We start from the raw sequence: 24,434 nt of genomic DNA, 5'->3' as shown, positions 1-24,434 counted from the left end.
CCTCCCTAGTACGTAGTACTGCTCTATCTTGATGAAATATCAAGAACAGCTCACGGAAGGAAAGCGCAGCTAAATCCGACACTCTACGTGCAGATGCCATAGCAAGAAGAAATACCGTCTTTGCTGTTAGCCACTTGATGTCTACTGAATTTAAAGGCTCGAACGGAGGAGCCTGTAAACCCTTCAGAACTAGAGTCAAGTCCCACGGAACAACCAGGGAAACGGAGGGAGGCTGAAACCTCAACACCCCCTGAAAAAAGGTCTTTATATCTGGTCTCAGAGCAATTTTATGTTGGAACCAGACTGAAAGAGCAGACACCTGTACTCTCAAAGAGGCCAGGCGGAGCCCTTTTTCCAGACCGCTTTGAAGAAAATCAAGCACTCTGGATATCAGAAATTTCTGTGGGTCTTACCCTTTCAGTTCACACCACTGAAAGAAAGTATGCCAAATTTTATAGTATATACGGGCTGAAGATGGTTTCCGTGCCTTCAGCATCGCCCATATAACAGACTCGGAAAACCCCTTCTTCCTCAAGAGCCATGTCGTCAACGATAGCCGATGAAGATCCGGGTACCAGCAGGGACCCTGCAGCAACAAATACGGTCTCAATGGCAGAGGCCATGGAGTGTCTATGGAGAGAGACCGTAGATCTGTGAACCAGTGCTGTCTCGGCCACGTCGGAGCTATTAATATCACGGTGCTGCCCTCTTGTTTGATCTGTCTGACCACTCTGGGAAGAAGAGCAAATGGGGGGGAACAGATATACCAGCTTGTAACGCCACTTTACTGTCAGTGCATCTACAAACTCAGCTCTCGGATCTCTTGTCCAGGATCCGTACCTGGGAACCTTGTTGTTCCTTCTTGATGCCATCAGATCTATTTCTGGTAGACCCCACCTGTCCACAAGATTCCAAAAAACCTGTGGATGTAGGGCCAACTCTCCTGCATTTAGCTCCTGCCGACTGAGAAAGTCGGCCTCCCAATTCAGAATCCCCGGAATGAACACAGCAGATATCGTGGGAAGACGAGTCTCTGCCCAGACCAAGATTTTTGATACCTCTGCCAAGACAGCCCAACTCCTTGTGCCCCCTTGATGATGTAGGTAGGCAGCCGCGGTGCGATTGTTCCGACTGTATCTGCACCGGCCTGCCCTTTAAGATTTCCTGAGCCTGCACTAAAGCTTTGAATATAGCTCTTAGTTCCAGGATGTTTATCGGTAGCCGGCTTTCCGCCACTGACCACTTTCCTTGGAAAGTGTGTGACCCCGTCATCGCCCCCCAACCTTGAAGACTGGCGTTGGTTTTGACCAATGTCCAATCCGACACCCAAAAGGGGTGACCCTGCCTGAGATGCTTTGTCTGCAACCACCAGGACAGGGACAACCGCAGCTCTGGAGAGAGACGCAGCAACTGAGACCTGATCGTGCGATGATCCTTGTCCCAGTGAGACAGAATTAATTGCTGCAGAGGTCTGGAGTGGAATTGAGCATATTCCACCATCCTGAAGGTTGCCACCATCGACCCCAGGACTTGCATGGCCACTAGAACAGATATCTGCCTGTTGCGAAGCAACCTGCATATTCGTGATTGTAAGGCAAGAATCTTCTCCTCCAGCAGATATATTTTCTGCACCACGAAGTCCAATCTTGCTCCCAAATGACACAACTGTTTTACCGGACAGGGTAACTACTTTTGCCAGTTTATGATCCAGCCGTGACTGTACAGACATGATACTGTCAGCCTCAAATGATCCTGTAACTGCTGCGGGGACTGCCCTAGCAACAGGAGGTCGTCCATGTAAGGCAAAATCCTGATGCCTTGGCGTCTGAGGCATGCCATCATCACCGCCATCACCTTGGTGAATACCCAAGGGGCTGTGGACAGGCCAAAAGGTAGGGCCTGGAACTGAAAATGTTCCCCTCCTACCGCAAAACGAAGACATTTTTGATGAGCCTGTGTGATTGTTATGTGGAGGTAGGCATCCTGTATATCTAAGGATACCATATAGTTCCCCTGCTCCATTGCAAACACAATCGATTGCAATGTTTCCATCCTGAACCCGGGGGCTCGAACAAATGTGTTGAGCTCTCTCAGATTCAGAATAGGCCAGTACGACCCGTTCGGCTTTTGAACCAAGAACAGATTGGAGTAAAACCCCTCTCGGAACTGATTCTCTGGCACCGGAATCACTACCTCCGATGCTAGTAAGACAAGAATTGCTTTCTGAAGGGCCAAAGCTCTTTCTGAACCCTCCTGTGGGTTTACACAAAAAAACCTTTGAGGAGGAGTCCTCCAAAACATCAGGGCGTACCCTCGGGAGACAATTCCTCGAACCCAGGCATCCTCCATCGTGAGGTGCCAGGGCGCCCGAGAACCGAAGCAGTCGGCCCCCCACTCTGGGATCCCCCAGGGGGAGGCCCGTCCCATCAGGCCACTGGTTTATCCTGGACCCTAGATCCTGGACGTTTGTTCTGCCAAGGCTTCCTGGGTCCTGCCTTTTTTGGTGGAAATCTCACTGAGGGCTGACCCTTGGCCTTGCCCTGCGGCCAAAACCCCCAAAAGGACGCCCCTCTCAGTTTAGACGAGGTTGCTGATGGCAAACCTGCCGTCTTTGAGGCTGCCATGGAGGATACAATTTTGTCCAATTCTGGACCAAAGAGAACACCCCCTGTGAATGGAAGGGCCTTTTTGGACCCGGCATCTGCCTTCCAATCCTTTAACCAGAGAATCCTACATGCCACCACGGACTCCGCAGAAACCCTGGTGGAAAGGATCCCTGCATCCAAGGCGGCATCCGCCAAATAAGAGGCCCCTTCTCTAATAAAGGAGATCATATCCAGTTGCTTCTTAGAGGCATCTGGTAAAGACTCCGTTAAAGTTTTGGCCCACTCCTCAATAGCTCTTGCTACCCAGGCAGTGGCCATAGCTGGGCGGGTGGCCGTTCCTGTCAGTGAGAAAATTGATTTGAGACAAGTCTCCAATCCGTGGCTTCCTTCAGCGAAGCCGCTGGGATTAACAGTGTGGTACGTTTAATCAGCTGCGCCACATGTGCCTCAACTGACGGTGGATTCTACCACCTGGCACAGTCCTCTGCTGGAAAAGGATATAGAAGCGCCATTCTTTTAGAAGAATGGATTTTCTTATCTGGACAGACCCACGCTTCCTCCATAAGTTCTGACAAATGTTCAGACTTTGGGAATTCTGCGTTAACCACCTTCTGGCGCTTAAACAGGGGGCCTTCCTAAGCGGAGGATCCCCTTCTTCGATATTTAACACTGATTTTACAGCCCTTATTAGAAAGGGGACATCGGCTACTGGGAAATGATCATCACCCTCCTCGGAGCTAGACTCCTGTGAAGAGTCCTGTGCCTATTTCTCCTCGGAGGAGGCACTGGAGTACTCACCCATGCGAGAAGGCAAATGGCACCTAGATTTAGGCTGCTTTGGTTTGACAGCCTGAGGCTGAAAAACCCCCGAGGATGCCATAATCTTTTCAGCACCAGGATCCATCCAAGTCAATGCCATAACCTTACCAGCACCAGGTCCTTACAGCTAGACTCCTGTGAAGAGTCCTGTGCCTATTTCTCCTCGGAGGAGGTACTGGAGTACTCACCCATGCGAGAAGGCAAATGGCACCTAGATTTAGGCTGCTTTGGTTTGACAGCCTGAGGCTGAAAAACCCCCGAGGATGCCATAACCTTACCAGCACCAGGGTCCATCCAAGGCGGCCACATCATGGGCATAGGATGCATCTGCTGAGGCAAACCCCACACTGGTGGTACCGGAGCAGCCAGCCGCTCCGCCACCTGAGCCATAACCTAAGAAAATGATGCCCAAGGTGGCTCAGGGCCTGTAACAGGCAGAGTTAATTGGTGTGGTGGCTGTCTAAAGCAGTTCCCACAAAGCCCATTTTGTAGAAAGTCCTGTGGGGACAATCCTGCCTTGCAGGCTATACAGGATATCAGCAACGGGGCTCCCGCCACCTGACCCTCAGACTCCTTACACATAACACTATGCCAATGGTTCTGAGTGTATATGTGCTGCGTTCTACTCTCAACCCACACACCCATAGCAAGGGAAGGGGAGAGAGTGACAGTATACAGGAATTACAGTATCCATATAGACAACAATCACATGTCATGCATAAACACTTCTATGAGTCATACGCATATAAGCTCTCACTACCAACAATCAGCCTAGGCTTAGGTAGGATAGAGCCCTGTAAAACCTGAAGTAGCAGTAGGAAAGGTAAACAGGGAGACTGCCCAGCGTCCTGCAGCAGCAGCGATCAGAGAGCAACTGACATACACGCTGGCTGCCTTATATGGAGGCTGGGAGGAGCAACCCAGAATCACTGTGCCAGAGTACTGAACTAGCATGTGGATTGGGGGAGGGGCCGCTGGGGAAGCATACCTCCCCTATGCTGCTTGGACCTGCCCGGTAAACTGACCTGGCCCCTGCCACAAGCCCCGGCTGGTCAGGAACATCATATCCCGGCGGTCTAGTGTAGGAAACAAGCCGTATGCCTCCCGACTGCAGCGCGCCTCCGGCCAGTCTCACCACCGGAGGCAGGACCGCCACGTGGTCCCGGCGTCAGCGGCTGCCGCAACCACCTGCTTAACCGCCATCCCCTTGATCCGGGTGCGGTCCAGGGCATGAGAGCCCCTGCCGAAGCCCAGCCAAGGCTAGCGGTGCGGCGCCGGGGAAGGTAGTTGCAGCGCGTGGCCGGTGCGTCTCCGGTCAGGCACGAGGCTGCTTCCAGGACAGCTCGGACCACCCGCTGAGACAGAGAGTAGAACTCTCTTTTCTTTTTTACTCGTCTGCAGGACTGCTCCTGCAGTCCCACTGTCTATGTGTTGTACACACCAAACAGGAAGAACTGGCTACCTGAGGCAGGGGGTGGGGTATATGAGGAGGAACCCCGGTGCATCCTGGGAGCAGAGAGCTCGTTTGTGTTAACTGTTTGGTGACCGGGATTCATACCCCAACGTAATGGCTGTGGACCCCAAGGACCCCAAAGAAGAAATAATAAAAATAAAGCTTGGCCTTATAACAGCCCCACTGTATAACGGTGATCCAGCTTCTGCTGGACACCAAAGAAACTGAGTTGCCTTTGGGATTTGGGCGGGGCATAGGGGGAAGGACTGGAGCATCCTGTTATAGAAAAAAACTTTGCTGTTGGTGTCTGGTCCTCCAAGTACCACCTACACCCCATTGTCGCCCTGTGGAGCTGTATGGAAGAAATAACTTAATGATTGTAAATTAAAAAAATATTTTTAAGCGAAACACATGTCGCTACACATGGGGTGATCCCAGCAGTGAGCGGTGGGACCTCCAACCGGCCCCTACACATGGGGTGATCCCAGCAGTGAGTGGTGGGACCTCCAACCTGCCCCATGGGGCACATGGGTTGCAGCATATATAGCACAACCCGATCAGGTACTTTGAGCCTGATCACAGACTCCCAAGGATCAGGAATATGCGCATGCGCCAGACCCATAATGCAAATGTGCAGTACACGTCTGTTGGACGGAGTTTGGCAGCAGACTGTCAATGATTAACAGTCTGCGGCAGCAACGGCCTCTGTTTTCCCGATATTAAGGAGTGTCACCACGGTGTGGGAAGGATTGGAGAGGCCAGGTCTCTTTTGAGCATCTGCGTGGTTTGCCTGACCCCATGGTCAGCAAGGCCAGCCAATGTGATCGCAGATGATCCGATGCTGCATCCTTGGACTATGCTTGGAAAAGTAATGCATGCAGAACAAATGGATGCCTCCTGCATCATTACCATAATAAAGCTTCACAACTGCTATCATGTTAGCAGCTGCAATAGTAACTACTTCCGCAGCTGAATCAGGCCCTTTGCCTTTCCCTCCATGCTCCTGGATATCGGTGCTCACAGCTACACTCGCCCTGCACCATAAGTGACTTCTCTCCTCCTCCTGTGACTTCAATCCTATGACCCGCTCTCTCCTCCTCCCGTTCACTGCTTGCACATGGTATGAAAGCAGAAGCGGGACATAGGTATTGGAACTACACCTTTCAACTCCTACTTCAGGACAGCACCTCTCCTATCATCACAGGGCTGCGATTACATAATACACATAGGGCCATATTCAAAATGGGGCGAAAAGTCTGTAATTTTTGCCTATTTCCATTATGCCCGTATTCAATTTCACTGACTTATCGCCGGTGCGAAAAGTCAATGTAAAAAAACGGGGATAATTTATCGCTCGCCTTTAGCAGGCGAAAAAAAGTGTACAAATGGGGTCTAAGGGTGCAGGTTTAAAAAAAAAATAGCCTGCACCCCTGGGAATAGTCCCTAAAAATAATCTGTGTTAAGTTTAAAAAAAAATAGGGACACCCCAAAAAATTTATTAAAATTTTTGGTTTAAAAAAAAAAAGAAATAGGAATCACATTTCTAAATTAGCGGAATGGAGTCCAGAGGGGTTCCCTTATATGCGGCAGGTGTTTTCTTCATTGCGGGAGGTGCATTTTTGCTGAATTTTTAAAAATCATTTACGGGACTTAAAAATATGCATGCACCCATTTTCAAGTACCCCAAATGTGATGGGCATAGTTATTTTTTTTAACCTTCTTCAAAGCCGCATTTATGTACCTGCCGCGGCTATTTAAAAACCCGACTTTTTTCTGCAGGCAAAAACGGGGGTACCCATAGTGATCCCCCATGTCTGGACATCTTTAGGGGGTCCTAGGATTAATTCCCGGAAATTCCCATTTTTTATTTCGCGGATCCCAGTTTCGCCGGTTCCCAATTTCGCCTACTTTGGAATTGAATATGGGGAATAGCAGGAACGCGCGCGATACTTTTCCGCCAGGAAAACAGGTGAAGGAGGCGAAAAGTCCAGCAGGTGAAAAGTCTGGACTTTTCACCTCAAATAGAATACGGGCCACTGTCAATTATCAGCTACAAACGTTACAATTTATGGGCTGCAGAAACTTCATGTGTTTAAATTATTTTTTTTGCCAAGCCTTGAGCAGATCCAGCTGCTCAATTGTATTTTATACTAAATCTGGGAGTAAATTAGATCTTTCATTTGTATTTATCTGTCAAACTTTGACATGCTGCTCTAATCTTAATATATTCTGGTATTTTCCATATATTAAAAAAAAAAAAAAGAGAAACCAGATGCACCATACAACCATTAATAATTATGCATAATATATGAGGTTTTTGGCAGAAATTAGGCCAAATATATGAGCTTACCCACCATCGTCAAAATAAACCTCATCGGGTAAGTCCCTAACACTATAGGGGTTCATGTCTAGGGCACGGGGCACCCCCAACCCCCCCCCAGCGTGGTTTCGGGTGCATCTGGTTTCTCTTTTTTCTTTGTTGTAATAAGTCTCAACTAGGTAACACATCCCATTAGAGCTAGGGTGTGCAGGCCAGGCCCTCTTTCCCCAAAATTTTCCATATATTCTAAGCATCTAAAAATTCTCTACCAGCCTCTTCGATCATCATTTATTATTCTAGAACCATTGACTTTTATAGGTATTTACCCGTTTTCATATATATGCGTTAAATATTTTCGCCATTTCTCAGACTACGGCAAGTATTGATATCCCTTACAAAATATACTACATTTAATACTTATTTTAAATCGGACATTTTTTAATCTTAATACATGGAGATATTACCTATCATTTTTATTTATTATTTTTTTCTGCAATCATTAAAACAGTGTGCCCCCAAAAAGGATCCTTTCTTCTGTCCTTACGGGAAATATCCCAATGACATGGTTTTTTTTTGTTTACCCTGTTTGTATGGTCCTGTGAGCACTTTGTGCTGTCTTATAAATAATATACAATAATAAAGAACAAAATAGCAGAAAAAAGATCTTTCTGGATTCAGGAAACCTAAATCCTCATCCAGAATAAGAGGACCCTCCAGCATGTGCACTATTCCTTACGCGTTTCATTGTATAATACAACATCCTCAGGGCTATAGAGAATCAAGCTTTACTCTTCCAAGATAATTAATAAGCGCCTTCTTACTCCATCTGCAGTTGTCTTGCGATGTCCCAAAAAGACAAAGCCTCACATACATTACTATATGTGTGTGTGTCTCTATATATTTGTGCAATAGTGTGTCTCTATATATTTGTGCAATATTGTCCACATAAAATCAACAACACATCCAAAGGAGAATGTGTAATAACCACATGGTCCCGTCCCAAAAATAAACAGGTCACATGATCATCTCACAAAAATGGTGAAAATATCCATTCTAGTGCAGCCAATATAACTGGAAAAACAAGATAAATCCAAACGTACTATGATTAAAATATATGAGCTCGATTCAATTCAACGTGAATTGAATAGCTCCGGAAATTAGTTCCCGAAGCTATTCAATTCAGCGCGCTGCAAAGCCCGGATAATGATTTCTTCTCTCACCCTTCCTGGGATGCGAGAAGAAATCCGACAAAAGTCTACGCGCTACTGCTGTTTTCTGCCCTTAGTGCTGAGAAAACAGCACGTGCCGGGAAGTTTAGTCGGAGAATGACCGTTCTCGTTACTAAACACCCTGTTTAAGGCACAAGGGGTGGGAGAAGGGGCATTCCCTGACCTAACGGCGCAGAATTGAATAGCGCCGGGAGCTCCCTCCAGGCACTATTTACTTTTCGATCAATTGAATCGAGCCCTATGAATCACTTATCTGAAAAATCTTTCTAAAAGACTGCAGATAATAGACACTGACACAACCTCCATCAGTCTTCACAACGCGTTTCGTCCTGACCACCAGTGTGGTCTGTATGACTTCCTCAGGGTTATATACAATAATAACAAGCCTAAGTTCTTCTACACTGTGATCATCATCTAAAATTAGATACCAGTGTAAATACTTTGTTTTAAAACGTATATCCGGAGTCCTAAGACCTCCATATCTAGAACATGGCAACTCTATTAAGGTGGAGTCATAGGAAATCCTCTTGCGGCCATTTTGACCTTATTGCTGATGTTTTACACTAGTCTCTAATATTAGATGATGGTCACGGTATATAAGCGGGGGCACAATTCTGGCAGCCCTCTAATACAGTGGAGGGTTGGTGCACATTTTGTAAAAACATCACAAAATGTGCACTAACTCTGCTACACTAGAATGCAATATAAAGTCACGCCTCTTAAACTGGCCACACATCTAAAGATTATCTGTCCAACCAGCCAACTAGTTGATTGGTTGGAATGAAAATCTGGTAAAGTATGAAAGCAAATAACAATTAGTTATTTGCTCACAAACGCCGGAAAATGGACAAAAACTGTTGTTTGAACAAATTGTTTAGATCAAACATAACTGACGGCCATTTTCATCTGTTTTCTGGCATTTAGGAGCAAATTGCTGATCATCATTTACTCCCATACGTTACCAGACTTTCATTCCAACCAATCAACTAGTTGGCTGGTTGGACAGATAATCTTTAGATGTGTGGTAAGTTTTATTCAGCTTTAGTATTGAAGTATTAGTATACACATATAAAGAATGAACTAGTAAGGTATTATTATTCAAGAGGATAATCTCACATGTGGTAGAACACAGGTATGGGGGCAGAGGGGTGAGACCGGGTACTAATTACCCAGACCCGGGCTTGCTGGAGGGGCCTGGCTCAGGCTCGGCCCCACCCCCTCCGCTCCCTCTTACCTCACATCAGCCCACCACACACTGAATAGCCTCTTGCCTGTTGGGGGGGATTGGTGGGCGATCACACTAATCGTGCCTCCACCAGGCTTTGCGCAGAGCTGAGGGGCTCTCAGCGCACCACTACGCGGCACTGCAAAAATGTTCCTTTTTAAACCCTAAGGGGTCATGGCCACACCTCCAGTGATTAGCCAATGCCCCCCACTGGGATTCAGCGCAGCTCTTTACGGCCCTGAACACAGGTACGATAAAGCTGACATCCCTTCTACTGATGTATGAGATACACCAGAGAGTGTGGGGAGGAGACTGGTCAGATCTCTGGGCTGGTAACACATGATGTGAGGAGGAGAGCAGGAGTATAATAGGGGCTGATGGCTCCTGATGTATGAGATACACCAGAGAGTGTGGGGAGGAGACTGGTCAGATCTCTGGGCTGGTAACACACAGTGATATGATGTGAGGGGGAGAGCAGGAGTATAATAGGGACTGATGGCTCCTGATGTATGAGATACACCAGAGAGTGTGTGGAGGAGACTGGTCAGATATCTGGGCTGGTAACACACAGTGACATGATGTGAGGGGGAGAGCAGGAGTATAATAGGGGCTGATGGCTCCTGATGTATGAGATACACCAGAGAGTGTGGGGAGGAGACTGGTAAGATCGCTGGGCTGGTAACACACAGTGACATGATGTGAGGGGGAGAAAGAATCTCATATGGGTTGATGGCTCCTGATGTATGAGATACACCAGAGAGTGTGGGGAGGAGACTGGTCAGATCTCTGGGCTGGTAACACACAGTGACATGATGTGAGGGGGAGAGCAGGGAGTATAATAGGGGCTGATGGCTCCTGACTCCTCACTGTCCAGATACTTTTCCCTCTTTAGTTGGTACTGGAAGAGGATTGTGTAGAAGAGATTGCTGTAGTGACTGAGCAAAGCGAATATGTGACTTTTTTCTGCAAAAAAATAAGTGTTTATTACTAACCTGTGCTGATATCTGTAGGGATTTCCTCCTCCTTACACTGCTGATCTTCTCTTGCATACATCTCTTCTCCCTCTGTATGTTCTGCTTTATTATCATCAGCCACATACATCTCTTCTTCTCCCTCTGTATCTTCTGTCTTCATATCAGACACATTTATCTCTTCTTCTCCCTCTGTAGCTTCTGTCTTAAAATCAGTCACATACGTCTCTTCTTCTCCATTTATATCTTCTACCTTTATATCAGTCACATACGTCTGTTCTTCTGCCTTCATATCAGTCACATACGTGTCTTCTTCTTCCTCTGTAACTTCTGCCTTCATATCAGTCACATACGTGTCTTCTTCTCCCTCTATATCTTCTGCCTTCATATCAGTCACATACGTCTCTTCTTCTCCCTCTGTATCTTCTGCCTTCATATAAGTCACATACATCTTTTCTTCTTCCTCTATAGCTTTAATATAAGTCACATGCATTTCTTCTTCTCTGTCTATATCTTCTACCTTCATTTCTGTCATATACGTCTTTTCTTCTCGCTCTATATCTTCTGCCTTCATATCAGTCAGATCTTTACTCTAAATTTCACAGAAAACAATAAAATAACACCTTAATAATGTCTGAGTACATTATTTGAGAATAAATAGTATAATATCAGCATGTTAAAATATCGTAGATGCAGAATAAGTAATAAATACAGGTCAATTAGTGAAAAGTCACTTTGTTTTTTGTGGTCATTGGGAAGAGCCTATATTACCTGATGCTCCTCTGGGGTCCTGTGATTCTCCTCTGTACAATCCTGTGAATATAGAGGACGGGGACATCTCTCTGGGGTATTTCTGTTACTGGGTCCATCTGTAGAACACAGTGACTGAGTACATTGTATATATGTGATTATCAGGTGATGTGTATATAGGAGGCCCCCATACCTGCTCTCCTCTGTACAATAAATTGCATTCTTGTCTTACCCAGTGATGTGAGGGGCCAGTGATTCTCCATCATCACGTCCTTGTACAGACCCCTGTGTTCCTCTATATACTTCCCCTCCTGTATGGAGACATGAGACAGTGACATCCTGACACTTTATAGGAACTTGACATACACAATGATAGTTATCCCCCAGACACATCCCCTGGTGTTACTGTGTAATGTCCCATTCCCAGCAGTCACCTCTCCAGTCATCACCCAGACACATCCTCTGGTGTTACTGTATAATGTCCCATTCCCAGCAGTCACCTCTCCAGTCATCACCCAGACACATCCTCTGGTGTTACTGTATAATGTCCCATTCCCAGCAGTCACCTCTCCAGTCATCACCCAGACACATCCTCTGGTGTTACTGTATAATGTCCCATTCCCAGCAGTCACCTCTCCAGTCATCACCCAGACACATCCCCTGGTGTTACTGTATAATGTCCCATTCCCAGCAGTCACCTCTCCAGTCATCACCCAGACACATCCCCTGGTGTTACTGTATAATGTCCCATTCCCAGCAGTCACCTCTCCAGTCATCACCCAGACACATCCCCTGGTGTTACTGTATAATGTCCCATTCCCAGCTATCACCTCTCCAGTCAGCAGATGAATGATCTTGTTGGTGAGCTCCAGGATCTTCTGGTCATTGTCTCTCTCATGTATCAGTGAGTGAGATGGAGGCACCATGATGGGGCTCTGGGTCCTGCTCAGTCCTCCTGACACATGGGGACGGCTGCTGGGTGTCTCACACTCACCGGATGTCTTTTTCACTACTGTGTAACCCTGTGTATGGGGGGAGACATCAATAAAAGGGGAAAATTATACTCATGGAGCTGTTTAATGTCATCAGCGCATAATATGCAAGAAGGGTCAGTCTTACAAATAAAACCCCTATCCTATCTGTAACTGTATATAGGAAAGTGGACAGAATACAGCACATCTCCTGCCATATTCATTTCAGTGATAGAAAAGAAACAAAACTAGATACTGTGAGCAATGTGATATATTCCAGCTCCTGTGAGGACCGAGGCACTGATACCATATCTCCCTGTATTATTACAATAGATATAAGTGATGTCACTGTGACACTCCCAGATCCCCTCACCTCCCCAGTCATGTCCCTGTATTATTACTATAGATATAAGTGATGTCACTGTGACACTCCCAGATCCTCTCACCTCCCCAGTCCTGTCCCTGTATTGTTACTATAGATATAAGTGATGTCACTGTGACACTCCCAGATCCTCTCACCTCCCCAGTCCTGTCCCTGTATTATTACTATAGATATGTGATGTCACTGTGACACTCCCAGATCCCCTCACTTCCCCAGTCATGTCCCTGTATTATTACTATAGATATAAGTGATGTCACTGTGACACTCCCAGATCCCCTCACCTCCCCAGTCATGTCCCTGTATTATTACTATAGATATAAGTGATGTCACTGTGACACTCCCAGATCTCCTCACCTCCCCAGTCATGCCGCTGTATTATTACTATAGATATAAGTGATGTCACTGTGACACTCCCAGACCCTCACCTCCCCAGTCATGTCCCTGTATTATTACTATAGATATGTGATGTCACTGTGACACTCCCAGATCCCCTCACCTCCCCAGTCATGTCCCTGTATTATTACTATAGATATAAGTGATGTCACTGTGACACTCCCAGATCCTCCTCACCTCCCCAGTCATGTCCCTGTATTATTACTATAGATATAAGTGATGTCACTGTGACACTCCCAGACCCTCACCTCCCCAGTCATGTCCCTGTATTATTACTATAGATATGTGATGTCACTGTGACACTCCCAGATCCCCTCACCTCCCCAGTCATGTCCCTGTATTATTACTATAGATATAAGTGATGTCACTGTGACACTCCCAGATCCCCTCACCTCCCCAGTCATGTCCCTGTATTATTACTATAGATATGTGATGTCACTGTGACACTCCCAGATCCCCTCACCTCCCCAGTCATGTCCCTGTATTACTACTATAGATATGTGATGTCACTATGACACTCCCAGATCCTCTCACCTCCCCAGTCATGTCCCTGTATTACTACTATAGATATGTGATGTCACTGTGACACTCCCAGATCCTCTCACCTCCCCAGTCATGTCCCTGTATTATTACTATAGATATAAGTGATGTCACTGTGACACTCCCAGATCCCTACACCACCCCAGTCATGTCCCTGTATTACTACTATAGATATGTGATGTCACTGTGACACTCCCAGATCCTCTCACCTCCCCAGTCATGTCCCTGTATTATTACTATAGATATAAGTGATGTCACTGTGACACTCCCAGACCCTCACCTCCCCAGTCATGTCCCTGTATTATTACTATAGATATAAGTGATGTCACTGTGACACTCCCAGATCCCCTCCCCTCCCCAGTCATGTCCCTGTATTATTACTATAGATATAAGTAATGTCACTGTGACACTCCCAGATCCTCTCACCTCCACAGTCATGTCCCTGTATTATTACTATAGATATAAGTAATGTCACTGTGACACCCCCAGATCCCCTCACCTCCGCAGTCATGTCCCTGTATTATTACTATAGATATAAGTGATGTCACTGTGACACTCCCAGATCCCCTCCCCTCCCCAGTCATGTCCCTGTATTATTACTATAGATATAAGTGATGTCACTGTGACACTCCCAGACCCTCTCACCTCCCCAGTCATGTCCCTGTATTATTACTATAGATATGTGATGTCACTGTGACACTCCCAGATCCCCCTCACCTCCCCAGTCATGTCCCTGTATTATTACTATAGATATAAGTGATGTCACTGTGACACTCCCAGATCCCTACACCACCCCAGTCATGTCCCTGTATTACTACTATAGATATGTGATGTCACTGTGACACTCCCAGATCCTCTCACCTCCCCAGTCATGTCCCTGTATTATTACTATAGATATGTGATGTCACTGTGACACTCCCAGATCCTCTCACCTCCCCAGTCATGTCCCTGTACTGTATTATTACTATAGATATAAGTGATGTCACTGTGACACTCCCAGATCCTCTCACCTCCGCAGTCATGTCCCTGTATTATTACTATAGATATAAGTGATGTCACTGTGACACTCCCAGATCCTCTCACCTCCCCAGTCATGTCCCTGTATTATTACTATAGATATAAGTGACGTCACTGTGACACTCCCAGATCCCCTCACCTCCCCAGTCATGTCCCTGTATTATTACTATAGATATAAGTGATGTCACTGTGACACTCCCAGACCCTCTCACCTCCCCAGTCAGCAGGAAGATTATCTCCAGGGTGAGATTTAGTATCCTCTCAGTCATCTGACTCCTGTCCTTGTCCATCGTCGGTGATCAGTGATTTATACAGGACACATCTCACTCTCACGTGATTTCTATCAACAAGGATCTGACGACTCACTGCAGAGAAATCTAGAAATAAATATAATTATTAGAAGCAATTTCTTACCAGTCATTTATGTAGTGCGCACATATTACCCAGCGCTTTACAGGGAATATTTAGTCACATCTATCCCTGCCCCAGGGGAGCTTACAATCTACATTTCCTACCACATGGACAGCCCATACACACACACTAGGGGTATTTATGAAAGAAGTCAACTAACCTACCAGTGTCTCTTTGGAGTGGAAGAAACCAATGCAAACAGGGGGAGAACATACAGAATCCACAAATACAGGACCTTGGTTGGGAATTAAATTCACGACCACAGAGCAGAGTAGAAATGCTGTCCACTACGCTATTGTGTTGCCTATATAAATGTAAGAGTACACTGAGTGACCACTAATCCCCTCATTCCCAGAGCCATAGAGTCTAGGTCAGTGTTTCTCAGAAGTTCCTCTGGCCCAGCTTCATAGGGCTGCTCAGTGACCACCACACGGCATTGCTGGAGGTTACACCAATAGTCCTCTCGTGGCCAAGAGTCCTGGACCTCCACAACACATACTTGATGCAATCGCCTGAGGAAGTGGACCTGATTCGTGTATAGGGGCTTACACCGACACTCCCACGTGCACCTCTTTATTAGTGACTTGGTAACCAAGGCTGGCCTGAGTTTTCCTTGGTGAGAGGGTTAATAGCTCCCTCACTAGATATGATGATGTTGCCCCCCAGTGTTTAAGTATTGAGGGCAGAGTAAATGATGACTTGTTATTGTCTTGTATGCAGATGCCCTCCCTCTGGGTGTGAGTGTTTTGCAGGGGCCCCTTCAAGATGTTACTGTGGGGCCACAAAGCTCTAGTTACAACCATGGTACTGGGACACCTATTCCGGGAGCTGGAAGAGATGGAATTAGTAACCTAACACCTGTTCTCAAACAGATAGAACTACTGCTCCAACACCTATTCCAGCAGCTGGAATGAACGGCTCGGCAACTTAGAGCCCCATACCGGCACCCAGAATGGATGGCTGAGATACTGGGAAACCTAATTAGGGCAGCTTAAAGGGATAGCCAAGGTTCTTGTAGCCCTACTCTGGGTCTAGAATTGATGGCTAACGTACTCAGACCTCCAATCTGGCAGCCCAAACACCTGGCTAATATACTCAGAGCTCCCTCCACCATGGTTGGTTAAGGGTATCAGAGCTCTAATCCAGCACCGGGAACGGATTGCTAATGCACTTAAAACTCCATTCTGGCATCCAGAATAGATGGCAAACATACTCTAGCTCTGTTTGAGCACCCAGAATGGCATGCTAACGTACTGTAGCTCCATACTGGCACCTCTTCCTGTTTATCGATGTCAGCTGCATATCACTTAGTCACACTTGCAGGCCACCAATATAAAGGGGTGCAAGTGGGTTCATAGGCATAAAAAGGGGTGTGAGAGCGCTCTGGAGGTATATAAAGGCACGTGTGGCCTCTTGGCTGGCATATAGCGGCATAAGGGGGCTTTGAGGCATATGAAGGGGTGCGATTGTCCGCTGAGACTTATAAAGGGGCACAAGGGGGCTCTAAGTCATATAAAAGAGCACGAGGGGCCTTTATAGCATATAAAGTGCTGTTTTTGCCCATAAAATGAAAAGGTGGTAACCCAACCCACAGATCTGGTCACAATGTGCAGTGATAGAGAAGGCACGGTAGTGGTGAGGATGCATGTATCCCCACCGTGTATGCAGATCACGCCAAGGAGTAGAGCTGGCTCCGAGCAGGGCTCCCAGGCTCCATTCTGCCCTGAGCAGCTTCATACAAGGAGGCTGTAATTTCTGCCTGTCACACTAGGGATGGACACTGACATCCGATGTTTACTCACCATCAATGTTTGTTTTTATGGTAGTGCTTTTTACCATTCGATGGCGGCCTTCGATTGTTTGTCACCATCGGGTGGTAATCATTCAGTGGTGTTCCGGTGGTGGCTTGTTTTTTTGAATTGCTAATAGCTATGCCTCCCCTGGCTCCTTGTCTGCTGCCAGCATCAGGGAATCTTCATGGGTTCATCCTGGGTATGTAGTGTACCCTACAGTCCCAGCAGCATAACGCAGGGACAGCCATTAGAATGTAAGCTCTGACGAGCAGGGCCCTCATCCCTCTTGTGCTTCTACTTACTTATACTTACATATACCTCTCACTCCCCACTAGAGCACCTAACACGCCTTGTTGTGTATCTGAGTACTCTGATCACTAATGCAGCAATGTGTATAACCCTTGTCCTGCATTGTATTGTACTGTAAGTCACTGGTTTCTTGTTCACTTATTTATGTCCCTTCATTTATATGCAAAGACTGAGGGCCTGATTCAGAGCTGAACGCTCTGACCAGAGCGCTCGCTCTGAATCAGGGCCCTCCTCCCTCAACTTGGAGCGGCCTCATGGACGCTCGCATAGCTGTGGGTTACCACCCACAGCTTATGCGAGCGTCCATGATGATGGTCGCGATGGTCAAGACCATCGCGACCATCGGGCTTGCGACGAGACCCTGCAGTAGGGTCTCGGTGACCGCAAGCCCTGGAGTGATTTTGGCTCTATCAGAGCCAAAATCACTCCCACTGACATCACTACTGATGTCAGTGGGGCCGGACTCAGACGGTAGGCGTTCCCATGGGAACGCCTCAAACTGGCAGCCACGCCCCCGGCACCCCCACCAAAGGGGACGTGCTGTCACTCACCATCGACAGCACGCCCCCCTTGGTGCGAGACCCATAACGACGGCTTGGCCGTCGTTATTCGGGTCTCGCGCATGCGCATGACGGAGCTCCCTCCGTAGTGCGCATGCGCAATTCTGCACCATCGACCAGCTTGCGAGCTTCCTGCGCTCGCGAGCGGGTCTGAATCCGCACATTAGAGAGTACACAGTATTATGTTGTTACTCCAGACCCCGCCCCCAATCCCACCCCCTGCCTACCAAGCTGCAGTTATTATTGCGTATGTGCATATCATATAGTTTTACCATTGAATTCTTTTGATGCGATGGTTAGTTACCTTCACATCGTAAGTTTCAAACATTTGATGGTTGGCTTCCGATGTCCATCCCTAAGTCACGCATCCCCAAATAAGGACGTGCACTGACAGTTCTACAGAGGCAGGGGGCGCTGCAGTGAGCTGAGCCGTTCAGGAGAATTCCATATATTTACCAAATTCCGCTGACCCATTTTATAATCCCTATCCCTAGGCATCAGAGCAATCAGTTACCAAGCAAGGTCTGCACCATCTGTATTATAACAGCAACGGGGTCTGTGCCACCTGTATTATAGGAACAACGGAGTCTGTGCCATCTGTATTATAGTAACAACGGGGTCTGCACCACCTGCATAATAGTAACAATGGGGTCTGCGCCACCTGTATTATAGTAACAATGGGGTCTGCGCCACCTGTATTATAGGAACAATGGGGTCTGCGCCACCTGAATTATAGTAACAAAGGGGTCTGCGCCACCTGTATTATAGTAACAACAGGGTCTGCACCACCTGTATTATAGTAACAACTGAGTCTGCACCACATGTATCATACAAATAGAGGAGACTTGAGTGCAACCCTCCTGCACAATGACAATGCAGCACCAGAGTCAGCTCCATCTGTACTACAGTAAAGTGACACAAGAGTCTGCTCAGCCTATAGAATAATAACATAATTACCTCCTGCCAAACACAACAATTGCTGCTTCCTGTATCTGCAGTCGTTGGGAATGATAGAGAGACTGTATGGGCGTGTAACGTCACTTCCGCCCTCACTACTACGTCACTTCCAGGGAACAAACACTGAAGGGGATCTATAGTCACCTGTTGTTCTTCATGAAGTGATTTGGGCCTCGGGAAAATGGCCGCCGCCTCCGTCTCTTTTGCACACTGGGGACACTTACTGTAGCTGTACATAGAGTCCTGCTCTAGTGCCCGGAGCTCCTCCCCCTTACTCCAGCAGCAGCATCAGCGTCACATGACCGGCTGCCGTGTGATCCTGTTCTAGCGGCGGCTCCTGCTGTATCCCTGGTAATGTCATCTACTATTATTATACAGGGGGAGCAGCCTGTGGTGTCCTGTTATTACTATTATTATACAGGGGGAGCAGCCTGTGGTGTCCTGTTATTACTATTATTATACAGGGGGAGCAGCCTGTGGTGTCCTGTTATTACTATTATTATACAGGGGGAGCAGCCTGTGGTGTCCTGTTACTATTATTATACAGGGGGAGCGGCTTGTGGTGTCCTGTTATTATACAGGGGGAGTAGCCTGTGGTGTCCTGTTATTACTATTATTATACAGAGGGAGCAGCCTGTGGTGTCCTGTTATTACTATTATTATGCAGGGGGAGCAGCCTGTGGTGTCCTGTTATTACTATTATTATGCAGGGGGTGCAGCCTGTGGTGTCATGTTATTACTATTATTATACAGGGGGAGCAGCCTGTGGTGTCCTGTTATTACTATTATTATACAGGGGGTGCAGCCTGTGGTGTCCTGCTATTACTATTATTATACAGGGGGAGAAGCCTGTGGTGTCCTGTTATTACTATTATACAGGGGGAGCAGCCTGTGGTGTCCTGTTATTACTATTATACAGGGGGAGCAGCCTGTGGTGTCCTGTTATTACTATTATTATACAGGGGGAGCAGCCTGTGGTGTCCTGTTATTACTATTATTATACAGGGGGAGCAGCCTGTGGTGTCCTGTTACTATTATTATACAGGGGGAGCAGCCTGAGGTGTTCTATTGTTATTATTATACAGGAGAAGCAGCCTGTGGTGTCCCATTATTATTATAATTATACAGGGGGAGTAGCTTGTGGTGTCCTGTTATTATTTTTTTTTACAGGGGGAGAGCGTATTCTAACAGTTCCTTATCTGCACTAGCTCCTATAAGTTCAGTCTCACATAGAACTGATCTTAGTCAGATTATATAACGTGCAGATAACTCGAGCAGTTCCTTCTTAGGTGTAAAAATTCGCCTTTTGGAATCCCTCTCAATACAGGAGGAAAGTGTGCACTTGTGTTATGTAATACTGGAGGAAAGTGTGCACTTGTGTTATGTAATACTGGAGGAAAGTGTGCACTTGTGTTATGTAATACTGGAGGAAAGTGTGCACTTGTGTTATGTAATACTGGAGGAAAGTGTGCACTTGTGTTATGTAATACTGGAGGAAAGTGTGCACTTGTGTTATGTAATACTGGAGGAAAGTGTGCACTTGTGTTATGTAATACAGGAGGAAAGTGTGCACTTGTGTTATGTAATACTGGAGGAAAGTGTGCACTTGTGTTATGTAATACTGGAGGAAAGTGTGCACTTGTGTTATGTAATACTGGAGGAAAGTGTGCACTTGTGTTATGTAATACTGGAGGAAAGTGTGCACTTGTGTTATGTAATACTGGAGGAAAGTGTGCACTTGTGTTATGTAGTACTGGAGGAAAGTGTGCACTTGTGTTATGTAATACTGGAGGAAAGTGTGCACTTGTGTTATGTAATACTGGAGGAAAGTGTGCGCTTGTGTTATGTAATACTGGAGGAAAGTGTGCACTTGTGTTATGTAGTACAGGAGGAAAGTGTGCACTTGTGTTATGTAATACTGGAGGAAAGTGTGCACTTGTGTTATGTAATACTGGAGGAAAGTGTGCACTTGTGTTATGTAATACTGGAGGAAAGTGTGCACTTGTGTTATGTAATACTGGAGGAAAGTGTGCACTTGTGTTATGTAATACTGGAGGAAAGTGTGCACTTGTGTTATGTAATACTGGAGGAAAGTGTGCACTTGTGTTATGTAGTACTGGAGGAAAGTGTGCACTTGTGTTATGTAATACTGGAGGAAAGTGTGCACTTGTGTTATGTAATACTGGAGGAAAGTGTGCGCTTGTGTTATGTAATACTGGAGGAAAGTGTGCACTTGTGTTATGTAGTACAGGAGGAAAGTGTGCACTTGTGTTATGTAGTACAGGAGGAAAGTGTGCACTTGTGTTATGTAATACAGGAGGAAAGTGTGCACTTGTGTTATGTAATACAGGAGGAAAGTGTGCACTTGTGTTATGTAATACAGGAGGAAAGTTTGCACTTGTGTTATGTAATACTGGAGGAAAGTGTGCACTTGTGTTATGTAATACTGGAGGAAAGTGTGCACTTGTGTTATGTAATACTGGAGGAAAGTGTGCACTTGTGTTATGTAGTACAGGAGGAAAGTGTGCACTTGTGTTATGTAATACAGGAGGAAAGTGTGCACTTGTGTTATGTAGTACTGGAGGAAAGTGTGCACTTGTGTTATGTAATACTGGAGGAAAGTGTGCACTTGTGTTATGTAATACTGGAGGAAAGTGTGCACTTGTGTTATGTAATACTGGAGGAAAGTGTGCACTTGTGTTATGTAGTACTGGAGGAAAGTGTGCACTTGTGTTATGTAATACTGGAGGAAAGTGTGCACTTGTGTTATGTAATACTGGAGGAAAGTGTGCGCTTGTGTTATGTAATACTGGAGGAAAGTGTGCGCTTGTGTTATGTAGTACAGGAGGAAAGTGTGCACTTGTGTTATGTAGTACAGGAGGAAAGTGTGCACTTGTGTTATGTAATACAGGAGGAAAGTGTGCACTTGTGTTATGTAATACAGGAGGAAAGTGTGCACTTGTGTTATGTAATACAGGAGGAAAGTTTGCACTTGTGTTATGTAATACTGGAGGAAAGTGTGCACTTGTGTTATGTAATACTGGAGGAAAGTGTGCACTTGTGTTATGTAATACTGGAGGAAAGTGTGCACTTGTGTTATGTAGTACAGGAGGAAAGTGTGCACTTGTGTTATGTAATACAGGAGGAAAGTGTGCACTTGTGTTATGTAGTACTGGAGGAAAGTGTGCACTTGTGTTATGTAATACTGGAGGAAAGTGTGCACTTGTGTTATGTAATACTGGAGGAAAGTGTGCACTTGTGTTATGTAATACAGGAGGAAAGTGTGCACTTGTGTTATGTAGTACAGGAGGAAAGTGTGCACTTGTGTTATGTAATACAGGAGGAAAGTGTGCACTTGTGTTATGTAATACTGGAGGAAAGTGTGCACTTGTGTTATGTAATACTGGAGGAAAGTGTGCACTTGTGTTATGTAGTACAGGAGGAAAGTGTGCACTTGTGTTATGTAATACAGGAGGAAAGTGTGCACTTGTGTTATGTAGTACTGGAGGAAAGTGTGCACTTGTGTTATGTAATACTGGAGGAAAGTGTGCACTTGTGTTATGTAATACTGGAGGAAAGTGTGCACTTGTGTTATGTAATACAGGAGGAAAGTGTGCACTTGTGTTATGTAGTACAGGAGGAAAGTGTGCACTTGTGTAATGTAATACTGGAGGAAAGTTTGCACTTGTGTTATGTAGTACTGGAGGAAAGTGTGCACTTGTTTTATGTAATACAGGAGGAAAGGGTGCGCTTGTGTTATGTAGTACAGGAGGAAAATGTGCGCTTGTGTTATGTAGTACAGGAGGAAAGTGTGCGCTTGTGTTATGTAATACTGGAGGAAAGTGTGCACTTGTGTTATGTAATACTGGAGGAAAGTGTGCACTTGTGTTATGTAATACTGGAGGAAAGTGTGCACTTGTGTTATGTAGTACTGGAGGAAAGTGTGCACTTGTGTTATGTAATACAGGAGGAAAGTGTGCACTTGTGTTATGTAGTACTGGAGGAAAGTGTGCACTTGTGTTATGTAGTACAGGAGGAAAGTGTGCACTTGTGTTATGTAGTACAGGAGGAAAGTGTGCACTTGTGTTATGTAATACTGGAGGAAAGTGTGCACTTGTGTTATGTAGTACAGGAGGAAAGTGTGCACTTGTGTTATGTAATACTGGAGGAAAGTGTGCACTTGTGTTATGTAATACAGGAGGAAAGTGTGCACTTGTGTTATGTAATACTGGAGGAAAGTGTGCACTTGTGTTATGTAATACTGGAGGAAAGTGTGCACTTGTGTTATGTAGTACAGGAGGAAAGTGTGCACTTGTGTTATGTAGTACAGGAGGAAAGTGTGCACTTGTGTTATGTAATACTGGAGGAAAGTGTGCACTTGTGTTATGTAGTACAGGAGGAAAGTGTGCACTTGTGTTATGTAATACTGGAGGAAAGTGTGCACTTGTGTTATGTAATACTGGAGGAAAGTGTGCACTTGTGTTATGTAATACAGGAGGAAAGTGTGCACTTGTGTTATGTAATACAGGAGGAAAGTGTGCACTTGTGTTATGTAATACAGGAGGAAAGTGTGCACTTGTGTTATGTAATACAGGAGGAAAGTGTGCACTTGTGTTATGTAATACTGGAGGAAAGTGTGCACTTGTGTTATGTAATACTGGAGGAAAGTGTGCACTTGTGTTATGTAGTACAGGAGGAAAGTGTGCACTTGTGTTATGTAGTACAGGAGGAAAGTGTGCACTTGTGTTATGTAATACAGGAGGAAAGTGTGCACTTGTGTTATGTAGTACTGGAGGAAAGTGTGCACTTGTGTTATGTAATACTGGAGGAAAGTGTGCACTTGTGTTATGTAATACTGGAGGAAAGTGTGCACTTGTGTTATGTAATACAGGAGGAAAGTGTGCACTTGTGTTATGTAGTACAGGAGGAAAGTGTGCACTTGTGTAATGTAATACTGGAGGAAAGTTTGCACTTGTGTTATGTAGTACAGGAGGAAAGTGTGCACTTGTTTTATGTAATACAGGAGGAAAGGGTGCGCTTGTGTTATGTAGTACAGGAGGAAAATGTGCGCTTGTGTTATGTAGTACAGGAGGAAAGTGTGCACTTGTGTTATGTAATACTGGAGGAAAGTGTGCACTTGTGTTATGTAATACTGGAGGAAAGTGTGCACTTGTGTTATGTAATACTGGAGGAAAGTGTGCACTTGTGTTATGTAGTACTGGAGGAAAGTGTGCACTTGTGTTATGTAATACAGGAGGAAAGTGTGCACTTGTGTTATGTAATACAGGAGGAAAGTGTGCACTTGTGTTATGTAGTACTGGAGGAAAGTGTGCACTTGTGTTATGTAGTACAGGAGGAAAGTGTGCACTTGTGTTATGTAATACTGGAGGAAAGTGTGCACTTGTGTTATGTAGTACAGGAGGAAAGTGTGCACTTGTGTTATGTAATACAGGAGGAAAGTGTGCACTTGTTTTATGTAATACTGGAGGAAAGTGTGCACTTGTGTTATGTAGTACAGGAGGAAAGTGTGCACTTGTGTTATGTAATACTGGAGGAAAGTGTGCACTTGTGTTATGTAATACAGGAGGAAAGTGTGCACTTGTGTTATGTAATACTGGAGGAAAGTTTGCACTTGTGTTATGTAGTACAGGAGGAAAGTGTGCACTTGTGTTATGTAGTACTGGAGGAAAGTGTGCACTTGTGTTATGTAGTACAGGAGGAAAGTGTG

General features: G+C 45.7%; 2 protein-coding genes across 3 annotated transcripts in view; one reads left to right on the top strand and one right to left on the bottom strand.

Annotated features, from left to right (window-relative positions):
- LOC148502636 (uncharacterized) overlaps positions 1 to 18,796 on the bottom strand; it is a 187,115-nt gene extending 168,319 nt beyond the window's left edge. Inside the window, 2 exon segments of the mRNA XM_088449601.1 lie at positions 14,889 to 15,053; positions 18,707 to 18,796. Of these exon segments, the coding sequence (XP_088305727.1) occupies positions 14,889 to 14,966 (78 nt within the window). The 5' untranslated portion in view covers positions 14,967 to 15,053; positions 18,707 to 18,796.
- A 96-nt stretch (positions 18,797 to 18,892) lies between these two features.
- Positions 18,893 to 24,434, top strand: part of LOC148502635 (uncharacterized) — a 30,561-nt gene continuing 25,019 nt past the window's right edge. For both annotated transcript variants that reach the window (XM_088449587.1, XM_088449585.1), the window contains exon 1: positions 18,893 to 19,057. The gene's annotated coding sequence lies outside the window, so the exon portion shown is untranslated. The remainder of the gene's footprint in view (positions 19,058 to 24,434) is intronic.

This window comes from Taudactylus pleione, unplaced genomic scaffold (genome assembly GCF_031769625.1).
Source record: "Taudactylus pleione unplaced genomic scaffold, aTauple2 ptg000488l, whole genome shotgun sequence".
In the NCBI taxonomy this organism is placed as follows: Eukaryota; Metazoa; Chordata; class Amphibia; order Anura; family Myobatrachidae; genus Taudactylus; species Taudactylus pleione.
This window is presented reverse-complemented; position numbering and strand designations above follow the sequence as displayed.